The sequence below is a fragment of the Canis lupus genome, chromosome 16 (assembly GCF_048164855.1).
Source record: "Canis lupus baileyi chromosome 16, mCanLup2.hap1, whole genome shotgun sequence".
Lineage (NCBI taxonomy): Eukaryota > Metazoa > Chordata > Mammalia > Carnivora > Canidae > Canis > Canis lupus.
This window is the reverse complement of record NC_132853.1, coordinates 37410059-37423285: the sequence shown is the minus strand read 5'-3', so window position 1 is coordinate 37423285 and position 13227 is coordinate 37410059. Positions and strand designations below refer to the sequence as shown.

At 57.7% G+C, this 13227-nt stretch overlaps 1 protein-coding gene across 1 annotated transcript in view; it reads right to left on the bottom strand.

Annotated features, from left to right (window-relative positions):
* The window catches only part of ARHGAP23 (Rho GTPase activating protein 23), a 73128-nt gene that overhangs the window by 35433 nt on the left and 24468 nt on the right, over nt 1-13227 (bottom strand). The window contains exons 2-10 of the mRNA XM_072780311.1: nt 11416-11577; nt 8720-8765; nt 7359-7457; nt 7088-7166; nt 6870-6924; nt 2521-3685; nt 715-870; nt 379-490; nt 145-202 (exon numbers count right to left, since the gene is read on the bottom strand). Coding sequence (XP_072636412.1) covers nt 145-202; nt 379-490; nt 715-870; nt 2521-3685; nt 6870-6924; nt 7088-7166; nt 7359-7457; nt 8720-8765; nt 11416-11577 — 1932 coding nt within the window. The remainder of the gene's footprint in view (nt 1-144; nt 203-378; nt 491-714; nt 871-2520; nt 3686-6869; nt 6925-7087; nt 7167-7358; nt 7458-8719; nt 8766-11415; nt 11578-13227) is intronic.

Here is a 13227-nt window from a genome sequence, read left to right as displayed (position 1 = left end):
GGGAAGGGAGACAGGAGCCAGAGTGTACCACTTCTGGTCAGGGGTGTCACTCCAAGACTGGACTTCGGAGCTGAAGCATTGGTCACTTCCAGCCCCCCCCCCCCCCGCCCAACATTGTTGCTCTCACACACACTCACCACTCACCCCGTCAGTGAAGAAGCTTCGCAGCATCCGCAGGCTGGGTACCCGGTTTGGCAGGCGCCTGGGAAGTGAGAACTGAGTGTGAGGGATATAGGAAGCGCAGCTGGGACTTCCCCCCCAAGTCCCAAGGCTCAGAAGCCTTCCCAGGAGGGAACTCATTGGCCTGGAGGACAGCAGAGCCAAATGTCCCATCACAGCCCAGTTGGGGTGGCTGGGATGCTCACACCCTGTCCTCACCTCAGAGCCCTGCCCTCTTCCCGGAAGGTGTTGAGCCCATCGTCACAGGACTTGGAGCGCTCGGTGGTGATGGCCAGAAGGTAGGAGGAGCGGCGGCCGGCCTTGATGCTACCTGCAAAGCCGCCCACATTGGGCCACAAGGTCAGCAGGGTGGTGGGGCAGGGACTTCCCTGGAGCCCTCCCGTCTGGCAGGGCCAGGAGGTGACTTTACCCATGGGGCCCTGGGGTAGCAGAAGCCAGCAGGAAGAGGCCAGACATCAGGCAGCAGGCCCGGCAGAGACCTCTGAGGGCCAAGCAGCCAGGGACAGGATGGGCTGGGATTCAGGGAGCACTCACTGCAGTCCTGGGAGTAATGGCGGCCGAGAGCAAAGGTGAAGGTTGGGGAGGATGGGCTGGTGCCCAGGACAGGGGCTGAATTCATGGCGCTGGAGACCACAGCAGAGGCAGGGACGTGCTTGGCTTGGAGGTCAATGCTGGGGCTGGTGGGTTCATCTGCAAGCAGAGGGAGTGCTGGCAAAAGGTGGCAGAAAGCTAAGCCTGCCTGCCTCCCACCCCCAGCCTCATGTCCAGGACCAGATCACATTCCCAGGGCCCTGCTGGCAATATGCCCATGGCCAAGGGTCCCCACCCTCCTAGACTGTGGGCATGGAGGCTCAGTCCCCCTCCCCCTTCACACTGAGGTGACCCAGGCATGAGATTGACCCACCCTCCCTAGACTGGGCTTCTAGACTGAGAGTCTCTTGAGGATAAAGACCACCTCGTCCATCGGTTGGGGGTTCCTTGAGGGTAGGTGCTATGTTTCTCCCTCAGACTAGGAACAATTTGAAAATAAAGGCTTCACCTCTCTGAGCGAGCTCGGTGCTCTGGTTCCTAGACCAGGAACTTACTAAAGGCTGTGTCTGCCTACTCAGACCAAAGGCTGGCCAGGGAAGGTCAGGGCTGGGTCTCCCCTCCCTGGTCTGGCCTCTTCTCCCTCACTCCCATGACTACACATAGGGTGAGCTCACCATGCTCAGCTGTAGGCACCATCTCTCGGCTCCTGGCTCCCAGTCTCATGATCTTGCATCTGGTCTTTCTCTCAAGCCCCTACACCCAGCCCAGCCCATCCTGCACCCTCATGACACAGTAGCAAACCCTAAGCCTTTTCCTGCCCTATTCTCATTCCCAATATGGAGGGGAGGCACAACCCTCTAGCTAGGCCAGAAACCTGGGAATCACCTGTCCTCTTCCTTACCCAACATCTGTTTCCCTGGCAGCAAACTTTCAGTGCCTCCTCTGCTCTCAGGATAAAGTCCAAACTCCCCCAGAGAATGACACGGCCCCTCTGATGACCTGGAAGGGCAGCCTGCCTCTCTCACTTCAGAGTCTTGGTATATTCTATTCTCTTCCTTGATAGTCTCCCCCTGACTCACTCCTTCTCATCCTTCAAATCTTAGCTCTAATCTCCTTTCTTCAAGATTCTCTCCTTGGCTACCACGCCTCAATTTGGCCATGTCACCCTTCTCTGTCTCCTAGAGTTTCCTGTACTTCCATCACACACACATCATGGCGTTGTTCTTGTCTGATCATCTGTCCCCGCTGCTGGACCACACACTCCAGGAGAGCACGGAACCTCGCACAGTGCCTAACACAAATATTTGTTGGATGAATGGATGGATGGAGGGTGGATGGAAGGAACAAGGAGTGAAAGGAACAAAGGAAGGATAGAAAAAAGAAAGAATGGAAGGAAGAAATGAATGGACAAAGGGAGGAGGGAGAAAGAAAGGGAGGAGGAAAGAAGATAAATGATGAGGTAGGTGGGTGGGTGGGTGGGCAAAAGGAAGAAGGGAGGGAAAGAAGCGAGGCAAGACAGAAGGAAAAATAAAAACAGAGCTGAAGAGAAAGAGGGAGAGAGCAAGAGAAGGAAGAAGAGAAGGGAGGGAGGGAAGACGGCTGGGGGAGAAACGAACAGGAGAAAGGATGACAGGATACAAGACAGCACAGAAGGATGGATGGATGGATGGATGGACAAATGGATGGATGGACAGAGAAACAGACTGATCCTAACAGCGCTCAACCCAGGTTTCACCCGTGTGACAGGTGGGTGGGGTACAACAGGGCACAAATGACCAAATCTCCCAAGCCCCCTGTACCATCACTCACCAATGAAGGGGATGGAAGCCAGAGAATCTTCGGTAGTGGCCAAAGGGGCCATCTTCCTGCCCAAGCGTTCCACGCGCCCACTGGTCTCTGGCTCTGGGGACTCTTCACCAAACCCAAGGTTCATCTGTCTTGCAGGGGGCAGCTGGACCTTGCGGCCCGTGGGAGGCTTTTGCCTCAGGACCACCTCGTCGCGGCGATCCTCAGTGGGAGGCTCCAGAGCCCGGGTGCCAGGTTCTGGGCGGACAACCCTTGGTGGTTCGGAGGCCTCCGGTGGGAATGATGCTGGGGACTGGGCCAAGTTGAAGGTGGGTAGCCCCCCAAATGGTGAGTCCCGGAAGGAGAGTGCATGCAGGAGGCCAGTCCGGCGCTGGAATGATGGACTGTAGCTCCGGTATCCAATGTACCCAATGTCGTCCAGGCCTTGCAGACCAGGCGGGGGTGGGGCCTGGGGTGCGGGAAGGTCCCTGGGTGGGCAGGCAGAGGTGTGGGCAGACGGACGCTGGGAAGCCCAGCCACAGCGCTCAAAACGGGGTGATACCAGTGCTCCTGGCCCCAGTGCCTCAGCTGAGCGGGTGGCCCGGCTCAAGTAGTCGTCTGAGCGAGCTCGGTGCCAGCCTTCCTGGCCCAACTGGCTCAAGGCACCCTGGGAGGTGGAGCAGGGCCATGGGTGGTGGGCAGTCACTTCCTCTAACCGGTCCTGGGAGGCACTGCGGGCCCGGGGGGGCATGGCAGGGCACCGTCTCTCCCCCGCCCTGCGGGGTACCTGGTTTGACAGCCAGTGTGACAAGGCCTGTTGGCACTCCAGTCTGCTGGGGGGCACCCGGCTGCCAGGCTCAGGGAAGGCACGGGGCATCCGGGGCTCCGGGGGGAGGCGGGGGAAGGCACCAGGGCTGGGGCGGGGCTGGCTCATTCCCGAGGAAGAGTTGTCCAGATGGGAACGGGTGGTGGAAGGGACGCGGGGCCCCGGGTCGCTCCAGGCAGCAGGACTCCGGGGGTCACTGGGCAGTGCTGAGAGGGGCTCAGGCACCATAGTGGCCCAGGTGGAGACCCGGGCTGGCGGGGCATAAGTCTTTCGAGGGTAGCAGATTGGGGGTGGCTCTGGGATGCTCCGGGCCTCTCCAGAATACGGCTCGTTCCCCTTCAGGTAGGCGTCCTGGGAGTAGGCCTGACCGGGGACACAAAGGCAGGTGAGCAGGGTGAGACAAGTCCCACAAAGCAGGGCTACAGCAGCCGTGGGAGATCAGGACCCTGGGGAAGGGGACTGAGGGAACAGACCAAGCAGGGGAGCCCTGAGTGGGTGGGGGAAGGAGGGCATGCTCCACAGAGAGTCAAGTGGAAGGAAGGGAGAGAACAAAGAAATTAGAGGCCTTTGGGAGTCTCTCTGTCATACATACACACACACACACACACACACACACAAACACTCTCTTTCACTGGAGAAAGAGCCAGGATTTCTCTAAGACTTATGACAAGGACTGCCTTTAGCCACAAACATTCCGACATCTGTTTTCTGGGGTCCTTCCCCCACACTGGCCTCAGCTGCCTCCTTGCTTCCTGACATCCAACAGTACCCACAGTCCCTCTAGCAGAGCTGGGAAACCCCACCAGAGACCAGTCTAGGTGGCCAGAGACAGAAAAAAGCCGACTAAGGGGTGTGTCCACAGTGGGGTGGGCTGGGAAAGCCCAGCTGTCCCTCTGTCCCTCCCCACCGACAGGGAGCTGGGGCCTGGCTCCTGGGCCTCTGGAGTGAGGAGAAACTTGCCCACCTCTTGCTCCCTCTAGGCCAGGCTTAGGGGAGGGGCCAGACTGCCTAAGGGGCCCTGGGCCACCTCCTGCCACCCCAGGCCTGGAATCTGGCCCTGGGAGCTGAGGCTGACGCTGCATTGCTGAGGAGTGACAGGCCCAGTGCCCAGGCCCAGCCAAAAAAGGAGGCAGCCCCCAGGGACCGCGGCCTTGTGGCCCTGGCCTGGCCTGGCCCATGGGTGCGCAGGGGCCTATTGCAGGGTGAAGTATCAAAGGCTGGGAGGGTGAAACACACAGACACACTCACACATGCGCAAGCGCGTGCATGTGCCACACCACAAGGAGATACCGGAAAATACACACCCAAAGACACACACACACAACGAAACACAATGAGACACACACACACACAAATAACTATACCTCCAGTCCCAGGCACACACATCATGTGCTGAAGACAAGTTAGACCACACCCCCCCACACACACACACACACACTCAGCCCCCTCCAGACCCATACACCCAGTCGGCAACACTCACATACCTCTCCCTCCTGCCATCCTGCCGGCTCCCCAGGCTCCCCGCATCAAGGCGGTGGCGGTGGCGGCGCCAGCATCTCGGCCAGCCTTCGGCCTCCCAGGCTCCTCCGGGCTAACCCCCACTGACCACTGTGCTGGCCTAGCCTCCGTTCCCCCCCACACCCCCAGTCTGGGCTCCCAGCGCCTGCCCTCCGCCCCCACCGGCGCTCGTGCTCGAGCGCTCGCTCGCGCGCGCTCGCGCACTCTCTCTCTCTCTCTCTCTCTCTCTCTCTCTCTGCTGGCGGGAGGAGGAGGAGGGAGGGGAAGATGGGTGTGGAGGGGCCTCGCCGCGTCGGCGGTGGCGTCAGCAGCTGCCGAGGCCCCATTGGCCCCCAGCTTTGGCTCCCAACCACAGGAATGCCTGGGCCCCACCCTCGGGCTGGCCCAGGGTGGGGGGTGGCAGTGGAGGGCCCCAGATGCTAACATCTGGGGCTGCCTTCCCACCTCGATCTCAAACCTCTCAAATCTCTAGAAAAGAGCTCAAGGCTGCTGCTCTGTCCCCACCCCTGTCCTCCTCCAGCGCTGGCTGGCGGTCACTCCCTCATTGCTTGCCTCGCCTCCGCCTGGGGAAGCATACCCACAGGGCCTTTGAGACTTGCGGAGTTTGGGAGGTTTGCGAGTTGAGTTCGTTCATCTCTCTGGGCCTCCAGCCTTACCTCCCCCTCCCCAGGAAGGACAAGGGGGACAATCCAGGTCAGAGGGCGGAGGTTCCCAGAAGGGCTCCGTGCCAGGCATGGCACTGTGATTACAGTGATTATGAGAGTGTGTCCAGGGCAGAAGCCAGCACGGCGGCTCCCAGGGCCTCCTGGGTTTGGCCCTCAGCCTCCCCCCCAGGGGGCTGTGACCTTGGGGGCAAGCAAGCTGGCATCTGACTGAGACCCATGAGATCAGGAAACTGGACACTGGGCAGAGAGGACTGCCCTGGGCTCTGGGCCAGGACTGAGGTTGGGGTGCACAGAGACAGCATGTGTGTGTGCACATGTACGTGTGTGTCTCAGGGCACAGAGCATGTGGGGCAGACAGATATACATGTTAGTGCTGGGTACCGGCTCTGTGTGTGGTGGCCCAGGGCAAGTTCTGGGTGTGCTGATGCACCCAGGTGTGGGAAGGGGCATCTGGAGTGTGTATCACCATAGTGTAAGTTTTGGTTACTGGGCTGACATGTTGGGCCGGAGCATGCTGTGATGTCCGTGGGCATACGTGCCATGACAACAGAGAGTATCTAATATCAGCGAGTTTTCATGTTGTGGTAAGAAGTAAGAGTCCGTGTGTTTTGACACCTCATGGTATATTGTGGGGAATTGAGACACTGAGGAACACGTTGTGCTATTTTGAGGTTTGTGTATGGTGATGCTTCAGTATGTGTGGGTATGTGCCTGTGCGCAGCACTGAGAGATTGTTTGTGTCATGGCACGTGACTGGTATGATATAGCTGGTTTACTGCATGTTATCACGTCCTGTAGTGTAGGGTGTGCTGGATGAAGGGTAGGTGCTGTGAGGTTATGTTGTGTGACTGTGTATCTAGCATGTTCTGCTAGCGTACCAAGTGGTTCATGGTATATTATATGAACAAAAGCACTTGAAGGTGGAGTGGGGTAGGGTGGGGTGGAATGTGCTGTGTGTGTGTATACGTGTGTACGTGTGGACACATCTACAGGAGACATGCTCACTCAGGGCCAGGCAGGGAGGGGGTGTGGAGAACAGGCTCATGGGAGCCGACAAGAACATGCCAGTCTGGCAGGGCCCGCTGGGCCACCTCCTTCCAGATACCCTGGCAAGAATCCTGCCTGCCAAGGCCAGAGCCTCCCCCTCCCCCAGCATAGAGCAGCCCTGAATGAAGCAACAACCAGCCCCAGCCCAGGGATGGGCCTGGCATCCCCAGTTGGGCAATAGTGGGTTGGTGCTGCACCCCCTACACTCTTCTTTGCCTCCCAAAGTGTCCAGTGTAGAAGGGAGGCCCAAGAAGAAGGGCTGTATCCTGCCCACAGGCCCCAGGGCCCTCCACCTCAGATGGTAGGGCAGGACTCACCAGCTGGAGGATATCCTCGTCCTTGGGCATGATGGAGAGCTCCAGAGTATCATCGCTACAGAGACAGGGCAGGGGGTCAGGCCAGGCTGAGGCAACAGGGTCTGGGAGAACAGGGATCCTGGTCGCCAGGGCACCCCCAGGGTCAAGGGGGTGAGGTGCAGGGACTCAGTAAGTAGGCTGGGAGCTATTACAGGAGAAGGGAGGCAGGGGGCGCTCACCTATTCTGGATCAGAGCTATGACCTGGGAGTAGGTCTTCCCAATGACGCTCTCCCCATTCACCTTCACCAGCCGGTCCCCTGGAGAAGAAGGGCAGGGTCACACGTGAGCAGGCAAAGGGGCAGCAGTAGCTTCTCCTGAGAACCCCTGTCTCAGGTATGGATGATGGTACCAGGACAGGCGCTTCCCCAACACCCAGATCTGAGAATCCTATCCTTAACCAGAAGTACAACCAGAGAAGTACAATGAGCTGGGCCACTGGGACAGCTCACCTGTGCGAAGCCCCGCTCTATGGGCAGGGCCATCATCCTTCACGTTCTTGACAAAGATGGTATCCATGGGCTCCAGGCGGTGGTGCCGGGGGGAGGGTCCTGGTGAGCATCAGCCAGGTTAGCTGGGGGTGGCCGCTGAAGGTCACACGCACAGCTATACACACAGGGGACACACACTCAGAGAATGATCACACTCACACAGACACAAACATGGGTCCACACATTCACAGAGACAGGGATGCATTTGGAGGAGACAAAGAGACACAACCCTGGGAGAACAAAAACCCATGTGGACGAAAACCTCCACGGACATATCAAAGTCACTCCTCAGATACCTCTCACGTCTTAGCACTCTGCCAGAAAGGAGACTTATAAGGAAGGACACATGTGGGCCTTGCCCTCCTGCAGCTGCCCAGCCAGTGGAGCGGACACCCACACATGCAGAACGTCCACGCCCACGGACCTGGGGGAGCCGTAGAAAGGCCCTGCAGCTCCCAGACAATCAATCCCCACACCTCCCACCCTCCCCCTTCCCCAAGGTCAAGGGGGCTCTAAGCAGAGGCCTAAAGATCCTGAGATGGACGCTTTCCTCCATGCGACATCACATGACACCCCGGCAATCATCCTCTGCTGCTGTCTCCATCAGAGAAATGGGCCTATTCTAGGTCAGCTGGCTCTTGCCCTCACCCCCATGGGCCTCTGTGATGGGGACTCGGGAAGACAGTGTTGCCATGGCTTCCCAGCAGAAGCTCCAGTGGCACAAAAAGAAGGCTGCCCGTCTTAAATACCCTGGGTGGCAGAAAGGGGCCCTCTGGCTTAGCAAGGGTGACAGCCAGGGGAGTTAGGCCCACATCTGAAAAGATAAAGACTTCAAGGCTCCCCTTATACCCAAAAGAACCCCAGTGTCTCTGTCCCTGAGGACAGTCATTGGTCAGTTTCTTCCTACCACTAGCCCCCAGGCTCTGCAACCCTGTCTGTGCCTCAGTCTAGGCTGGGAGTAACTTCCAGGGGCAGGGGCCAGGTCTTAGAAAGGCCTCTGCTCTCCAGAGTGCCACCCCGAGTGTGAAATGGACAGGCCCAGAGGGAGAGAAATGTGAGAAAAGAAAAGTAGGATCGAGAGAGAGAGAGAGAGAGAGAGAGAGATTGAGAGAGAGAGAGAAAGAGAGAGAGAGAGAGATTGAGAGAGAGAGAGAAAGAGAGAGCACAGATATCCAGAGTAGACACAGAAAAAAGATGGAAAAAACAGTCAGGGCCGAGGTTTGGGGGTGAGGGACAATAAAATCCAGGCTGATTTGGGGTAGAGGGGGAGGACAGGCCCCAGCTCAGCCCCAGCCTTAGCACCCATCCTCACCACTCCTTACCTCCTCCTCCTCCTCCTCCTCCTCCTCGGCCTCCATTCTCTTCCTCCTGTGGGGGACAGAGAGGTAGGTGTGGGGCCTCTATCCAGCGATCAGCAGCAACACCCAGGCGGGCCCCTCAAGCTCCCCCACCCAGCAGCCTCCCTCTTATCTTCCTGCAACTAGCCCAGGACCCAGAAGGCGCGGGAGGGGTGTCAGCGGGGACATCGAGCCCCAAGCAATCTTCCCCAGTAACATGAACCCTCTCTCATGACTGCTGATCCCACAGCCTTGTATCTCAGCCATCTGAAAGCCCCCAATTCAATGGGGGGACCCATGACCCCTTCCCTTGAGGAGCTCAAAGCCCGATGGAGGAGGTTCCAAACATGCTAACTCACAGAGAGAATTCAGGCAGACACAGATAAGCAGGCAGGACAAGTGCAAACAGTGGCTATCAGCTCATAGAGAATGGAAGGGAAGGCCTGATTAGCACCCCTCTGGGGGAGGGGATTTTAAGGCAAGTTTGGGGAGGGAGGGGGAGGGCGTTGTGGGGGAGGGAAGGGGGTATGCAGGCACTGGGTGGGAGAAAGAAGCAAGCAATTGTGGGATTGGATCAGCTGAGCTGAAGGAGAAAGAAAGCAACACCAGCAAGTGACAGAAGCCAGACTAAAGCATCCGGGTGTGAAAGGAGAGAAAGAGGGACCCGGTGAAGGTTCCTGGGTGGGAGAGAGCAGATGAGAAATGCCAGTTAGGGAAAAGGAGTCTAGCATCTAGCAGGGCTAAGAAATGGAGTCCAGGAGCCCTACTAGGGAGGCCTTAGGGATCATCCCAGTAGTTAGAGGGAGAGGACTGGATTTGGGGAGGAAACAGAAATGAGAGAAAGAGAAGAAGGTCAGAGAGACAGGACAGGGTAGCAGGATGTGGTACATTAGAGCTGGATGCGATGTCTGCTGTCATCTTATCTACTACTCTCCTGCAGACCATCCATTCTACAGCAGATGACGGGGTGTGACTTGTCCAAGGCCACTCAGGGACGGTAGCAGAACCAGGGCTGAAACCCAGGACTCTTTGGCACCCCAGCCGGGACACAAAGGCTGCTGGGCACTGCTGGAGAGCAGTCCCTTGGCCCCTGCCCTCCCCACATGGAGTGCGTGCCTGCTGATGTGAGCTGACAGCAGAGTGAGCTGGTGGCAGAGGCAGATGGATACATTTAGATGGCTGAGCTCCCTGCGGGCTCCCAGCCCTGGGCAGTTTCTGGAAACGGGATGGAGCCTGTCCCTGCCCTGCCCTGCCCTGCCTAGTGTTTTCCAGCACCCCACAGGAGCGAGGTCTCTCTGAGACAGGTCCACCACCCAGCCTAGACCACTCGGGCTGCTTCTGCCCCAGTCACCCCTCAGCAAGGTCCCCTGAGAGAAGGTAGCCGGGGCCAGGCAGGAGGGACATTCTGGAGTAAAAGAAAGGAAGGACTGGAGGTTCCAGGGCAGGGACCCAGGACGCTGGGGTCTTCGGGCTTCAAGGCTGGGGGGTTGGGCCCCTCTCAGACACCATCACCCTCCACTTACACTCTGAAGCATGGCTGCAGCCAATGAGAAGAGTTCATGCGGGTACTCCCAGATTCAGACATGGATGAAGGTACACAGCGACATGTACACAAGATGCATTTCTACAGATACTCACATGCACATGTCCAGATAGACAAACATACATGCACATGACCAGTATACTGTGCACTCATCTGCACACAAAGAGAACCAAGCAAGTCCATAGACACAGGCCACGAAATGCAAGGCTTTGGTTCTCTGGCAGGTGGGACCAAGCTCCCCAAGGGAGAGCCCCCAACAGCTGATCCCAGCCCTGAGGGTAGGGGAGAATCGGGTTCATTGACTCCCAAACAAATCTGTCGCCTCCCCTGCTGGAAGAGAGGCAGGGGAGGTCTCAGAGCCCTCAGGGGGAGCCCTGGTTCCTGCCTAGGAGCCCCCCACATCTTCCTGCATGCCTGCTTCACCTCCTTCATGGTCAGGGAGCCCCCCACCCCCCGGCCACATTGTCAGTTGGGCATAGCAGCCCTGGTTCCTGGTCTCGGAGAACCTGATATTTATATTAGGGCCAGAAGGGCTCTTAGGGGTCAAGGAGATAAATGCCCTCATGTTACAGCAGGAGAAATGGAGCCCAGAGAGGACTGAGACGCCCTCAAGATCCATAGGGAATTAGGAGCTGCACCAGGATTGGAACCTAGGGCCCCCTTCTTCCAGCCTGGTACGGGCTGGGCCACTCCAGGAGAGTCCCAGAGGTGTGTTAGGACAGATTCTCCAGGAGTTCAGGCTAGGGAGGGCGCAACAAACCCAGCTCAGAAGCGGCCAAAGAAGACCAAGAGTCCTGGGAACTCCATTTCTCCGAGTTTTCTCCATTTCTCCATTATTCACTTTCCAAAAGCCAAGAGTCTATGGGTGGGCATGAGCATCCCAGCTCCCTCCAAAAGTTCCTTGCCCAGAACCATCCACCCTGCCCCTTCTCCTGGGAAGACCAAACCCAGGGTAGTTAGGGATCTTGTCCACAAGCATACAATGCATATGACCCAGCCAGGGCCATCTCTACCTCTCAGTGACCCTCCTCCCAGGCCACAGAAGAAAGGCTATGGAGGGGCCGGTGTGAAGGAATTTCCCCTCGCCCCATTAAAGCTTCCTTAGGACAGGACAGGGCAGTGGGCAGGTCGGGTGTACCTTCAGGCTACAGTGCACGGCTGACTCTGGTGGGTACACGATGAAGTGGCGCAAGGTGAAGCCAAAGCCATCCTGGAGACTTTTGTGCAGCAGCAGTGTCCGCGGCCCTTGCCAGGGGAGGGGGCGCCCAGGGGAGCACCCATCTCTCGGGCCCAGTGGCAGCTGTGGGAGCACAGGGAGACAGGGCTGAGTGGCCGTGTGGCCCACACTTCCAAATCTGCACATTGCCTCCTGCAGCCAGGAGGGATGGGGCACGGGGTGAGGTGCATGGGCCCTGGGGTTCCAGGCCCCCTCCTGTGCTCCTGACCTCCTTCTTGCCCCCTTCCTTCCTCTCCCACCTTCATTAGCCCAAAGCTGCTTCTTTCTTTCCCCTCCCTCCCCTCATGACACCTTTGCCTCCAGGGAAACAATTCCCTGCAGCCAGCCAAGTATTTTCATTCAGGTCAGTTTGGCAAGTGTTTGCTGAGCACCTACTGTGCTCTGGAAGCTGGACACACAGCCTTCTTGCCTGGGAAGTGTCTGCTGCCATCTGAGCTCATCCCTGCCTGCTGCACAATCTCACACACAGACACAGACACACTTCTGCGGACACGGACGCATCCACACACACTCCTGCAGACAGAACACACCATACACCCAGACAAGCACACTCTGGTGCAAAGGTGTACCCAGACGGGCACGCCAATGATTATACACATACATACTTATGTAGACAAACATGCGTATGTCACACAATCACACCTAATCAGTCACACACAGACACATGCACACAGCACATGCAGCAGACATACAGACACACATGTACAGACAGACTGGCACACACGCATCCTGCAGGAGCAGCAGCAGCAACAGGTAAGGGCCTAGAGCCATGAGGGAGCAGACTGGACATCAGACAACTGAAGGCTGTTCAAACTGACTTCCAGAGGCTCCAGAGCACAGCCAGAGGCATGGCTGTTCGCTGGATCTGAGAGGGGAACAGGGGCGGGGGGGTGGAGGGAGAGACACTCTGCTGCGCTCTGGCCCTACCAGATGGAATGCCTAGGATTCCCCAAGATGATATGGCAGAAGATGTCTGAGGACTAGGGTCTGGGGGCACACAGGTCTGCTTCTGGGGCAAGAGGGGGAGAGAGGCCTCACTTCAGGTCCCCTGTTCAGATGCAGAGAGGGAAAGCGGGTGATAGAAGGGTGTCGAAGAGCTGCATGCCCAGGGAGGCAGATAGCAGATTGGCAGAGAAGGAAGACAAGGGTGGGCTGCCTGGTGAAAAGCCAGGATGTCTCCCTAGGGGCTCTTTAACCCACAACCTCAGGCATCCTAACCTGAGGACTCTAAAATCCAAACCTCAGAGGACAAAAAGGCCCTATCCCCACCCTCAACAGTCCTCAACCTCTTCACTCCTCCTTGGCACCAGGTGGGAGTCCTCAGGGGTGGGGAGTGGGGGGAGAAAGGCAGTCTGGGTGTAGAGGGAAGAAGCCCACCAGCTCTGGGGTGAGGACTCCCCCCAACCTTTGCCACTCAGATGACCTGATCCTAAGACGTTCCTTCATGTATCCATTCCCCAGCCTGTTCACATTTCTGGTGGAAAGTAGCCTTGGGCCCAGCCCTTTGCTAGGGATTTCTGTGTGGGGTAGAGATTTCTAGGTGGCACAGAGGTCAGAAAGGCTTGGGAGAGGGGGTGTATCTTCACATCTTCTGTATCCAAAAGATGAAATAAAAACATGACAGAGGCAGTAGGTTTGCTTCATGTAATCCCAGCGAACATAGCTAGGTGGAAGGTACAGGAGGCCAAGTGAGGCCCCGGCCAGGGAGACCAA